This window comes from Haplochromis burtoni, unplaced genomic scaffold (assembly GCF_018398535.1).
Source record: "Haplochromis burtoni strain Fernald_Lab_line unplaced genomic scaffold, NCSU_Asbu1 Contig_1063, whole genome shotgun sequence".
In the NCBI taxonomy this organism is placed as follows: Eukaryota; Metazoa; Chordata; class Actinopteri; order Cichliformes; family Cichlidae; genus Haplochromis; species Haplochromis burtoni.
Genome location: NW_024583424.1, coordinates 64,110 through 67,538, shown reverse-complemented (window position 1 = coordinate 67,538; position 3,429 = coordinate 64,110). Strand labels below are relative to the sequence as shown.

The 3,429-nt window shown below is 37.5% G+C and overlaps 1 protein-coding gene across 6 annotated transcripts in view; it reads right to left on the bottom strand.

The window, feature by feature from the left end:
* Window positions 1-3,429, bottom strand: part of LOC102306624 (butyrophilin subfamily 3 member A2) — a 21,135-nt gene that overhangs the window by 16,948 nt on the left and 758 nt on the right. For 4 of the 6 annotated variants that reach the window (XM_042216462.1, XM_042216461.1, XM_042216460.1 and 1 more), the window contains exons 2-5: window positions 2,522-2,618; window positions 1,988-2,075; window positions 1,455-1,793; window positions 539-817 (exon numbers count right to left, since the gene is read on the bottom strand). In XM_042216462.1, the coding sequence (XP_042072396.1) occupies window positions 539-817; window positions 1,455-1,793; window positions 1,988-2,075; window positions 2,522-2,527 (712 nt within the window). In that variant the 5' untranslated portion in view covers window positions 2,528-2,618. Of the gene's footprint in view, window positions 1-538; window positions 818-1,454; window positions 1,794-1,987; window positions 2,076-2,519; window positions 2,619-3,429 lie in introns of all 6 variants that reach the window. The other 2 variants (XM_042216463.1, XM_005951833.2) reach the window with 2 other exon arrangements.

Genomic DNA, 3,429 nt, shown 5'->3' with positions numbered 1-3,429 from the left:
GGTTTGGATATGTGGTGAGAGGGAAACATGAAGATGAAACCAGGAGATGTCCTTACTGAATCATCAGAGCTGAACAGGTGATGGAGAAACAGGTTTACCTTTTAGGTGGCATCAATAGGCTAAAGGGAAGTTATGAACTATTTCTGAGAGACAAATAACACCAGGATCCTTTTCTACGTAGCTGACAGCTGGAAACTGTGCAGGGGAGGGTCTAGCAAAGTTTTGCCTGGGGCCCAGTTTGGGAAAATAACAGGAATGGGGGGCACAAAGAAATACTTTTCTTTCTTATTCTCATTTAAAATGTCTCACTTTTAACAAATAATTATCTGAATCTTACAACCAAAGTTTTTATCTGATGTAAAATGTATAGAAATCCTACATAAATACCAACAAGACTGTACATCACTGTCACAACAGCGTTTGTTTTCATTCAAAGGCTTTTTGGCACCATTCCTGGTGGGCCGGTCTCTAGTCAAAATGCCCGGGCTGATTTTTTGTCCCAGTCCAGCCCTGAGTCAGGCATATATCATTTTTCTACCTGATACATGGATATGTGCTTCTTCAGTCTGGTTGATGTTCTTCTGTTGGACTCTGCAGGTGAGACTGTAGGTCTGTCTCTTGTTCACAGTCACAGTGCTGCTGACAGTATAGAGGCCATCAGAACCTTTGGCACTGTTTGTAGATTCAGCTGTGATTTGGTTTCCTTGACTGTTCAGCCAAAACACCCGAGGCTCTGGATACCAGCCGTTAGATTTGCATTTAAAGAAGATTACATTTTCGACTTTGGATATCTCCATGACTACAGAAGAAACAGAACCTACAGAGTAAAATAAGGATAAAAGTTACTTGGAATCAAAGTTCAGAATTAAAACATTTTTGAATTATTTCAATGGTTCATGTTATTCCAAATTCCTTCCCGATTACCTTCAATTACCCTGTGGTCACGCCATATAGCTTTTTGTTGAAATGGTACAGTGGCCTAAATTGTAATTATAAATACTACTATGCTCTTTTAAAGATCCATTATGGTTGTCCGATTTAATCCTGTTACATATTTAAATGTCCATCTGGTCAGGTCAAATGCTTTTTTCTTTTGTAGTTTTTTACCCAGCTGCCCAAATGTTCCTCTCATTGGCCTTAATGCCCTATGAAATGTCTCTAATTCTAAATACCCTCACTATCTTCCACACCACTCTCCTGTTAGTAAACTGCACTTCTTGAGAACTCAATAAACTGTCAGTCCAAATCTCAATCCAGTTAGCTATGTTAGCTCAAGTAAGAACTAATCTGTCTTTCCCAAAATGTATTCAACTTATATGCTCCTGAGGATGATTCACTTCCCAGTAGAATATCCATCTTGTCATCCAAGGTAAGCTTTTGTTATTTGTCAGTATCCCATGCCTTAATGTTTTTTCTTTTTTTTTTAAGAGCAAATGGTATTGATGTCAACTTACCAACAACGAGCTCCATCCCAGTTTCTGCACCAATTTCAGGAACAAGGCAGTTATACATTCCTGCATCAGACACTTGCGCTTTGGAGAGTTTCAATGAAATGTCACCGCATTTCAGTTTGTTGACAGACAGTGATGTTCTTCTGGAGTATAAAATATTCTGAGTCACGGGCTCTGCATCGTCCCGCTTTAAGTGGACAAATCTTGGTTTAAGGTCATGTCTAGACCATTCCACAGTCAAGTCAACAGCATCCCTAGCTGGATCTAGCTGGCATGGTAAAATGATGTCATCCCCTGTAATTGCAACCAATGGTTGAGTTGGACCAATCATCTGAGACTGACCTGTGGATAAAGTATAATAAACGAATAATATAATTACACTTCATTTGGGTAATTTTTCTTGGGCTGCAATTTCCCAGGTGGTGTTTTCTTTATATCTTTCCTCCAGTTGTCTTGCAACACTCCCATCACATATACACAAAAACTCTCACCACATTAACATTATGTTCATTGTTCAATATTATTCTGCAACTTACCTCCACAATGCCATGTTAGAAGAAGAAGGATAACATCATGATAGAAAACCAAGAGAAGCCTGTCCTTCATTGAACGCATTCTCGATTTCTGCATAGTAAAAATAATATAAATACAGTGGGTATGGAAAGTATTCAGACCCCCTTAAATTTTCACCTTTTGTTATATTGCAGCCATTAATGTACACACAGCCCCCCATATTGACAGAAGAACACAGAATTGTTGATGTTTTTTGCAGATTTGGAGGAGATAGAGCAGGTCATCTGCTAATCTGAAGGTTGGTGGTTGGATTTGCATGTAAGATTGAAAGCACATCCATCGAAAAAACATTCTGTGAATTAAGCCCTTTCAGTACTCAGAGTAGAAAATTGCTAAGAACCATTTACCTGTGATATCAGTTACACAGTTTCAAATTTATACATATATTCTGTTGTGCTTATCTTTTGTTGTTAAAGTTTTCAGTGCTGGTACAGTTTGCATAATAAATGTGCTCAATAATGAAACAGATGTTGATTTAAAAGTAGTTTCACACACACGTGCATAGAAATCACTCTTGGGGCTCCTTGGTGGTCACACCAGTTGCAAAAAGACAAGAATTCCGTGCATTAGCCTACAATGGCAAAATGGTTGAATCTGAGGGAATACAGCAAAAATGTCAAATGTCAAAAAATACTTTTCTTCAAAATAAAATGCTGACATTACCGGATGCATGGTTTTATACTACAACAGTATTACAAGAGAGCATAAAAAATGTGGTTTCAGTAGAAGTGAATGGGGCATTTTTGTGTCGAAAGACACTACACAAAAAATAATAATGCAATCAAATCGATGATGTTGCTGTTCTTTGACATGCCCACGAATCTAATCACCCCAATGTCAAAGAACAGCAACATCATCCATATGGAAAATTATTTTTTGTGAGTTTGTTTGAATAAATAATTAATACATCAGATGTTTAAGCTGGCATTTAAAGGCTTAAAATCCTAAAAACAACACCAACAAATGTTTTATAATTTTGAAAAGTGCTCAATTTGATTAAGTGATTAATCAGCAGAGTATGAATGACATCTAGTTCAAAACTGTAAATAAAAAGAACAACAACAACATGATTGCCAAATAAATAAAAGTCCTGAGAAGGGCATGTGGGTTTTTACAGTGTAGTAAACAGTAGTAGCTGCTGCTATATCTTCCTTTGAAAGCAGAAAAGTGAGTCTCTCGTTTTGATTGACAGAGTACAGAATAAACCTGTTGAGCTTAAAGCTTAAAATCAACCAAACACCTCCAAACATACAGGGTTTTTTTCTGAGGTAACTGTCTCTGCCCCCAAACAGCTGAAAAGTCGTGTTAACTGATGATTGTCACAGTTCAACACTTTAATCTCAGTAAATTCTACAAACGTGCTTCATCTTCAGTCGTTTCAGACAGCTGGGCTCCTGAGTTTGTA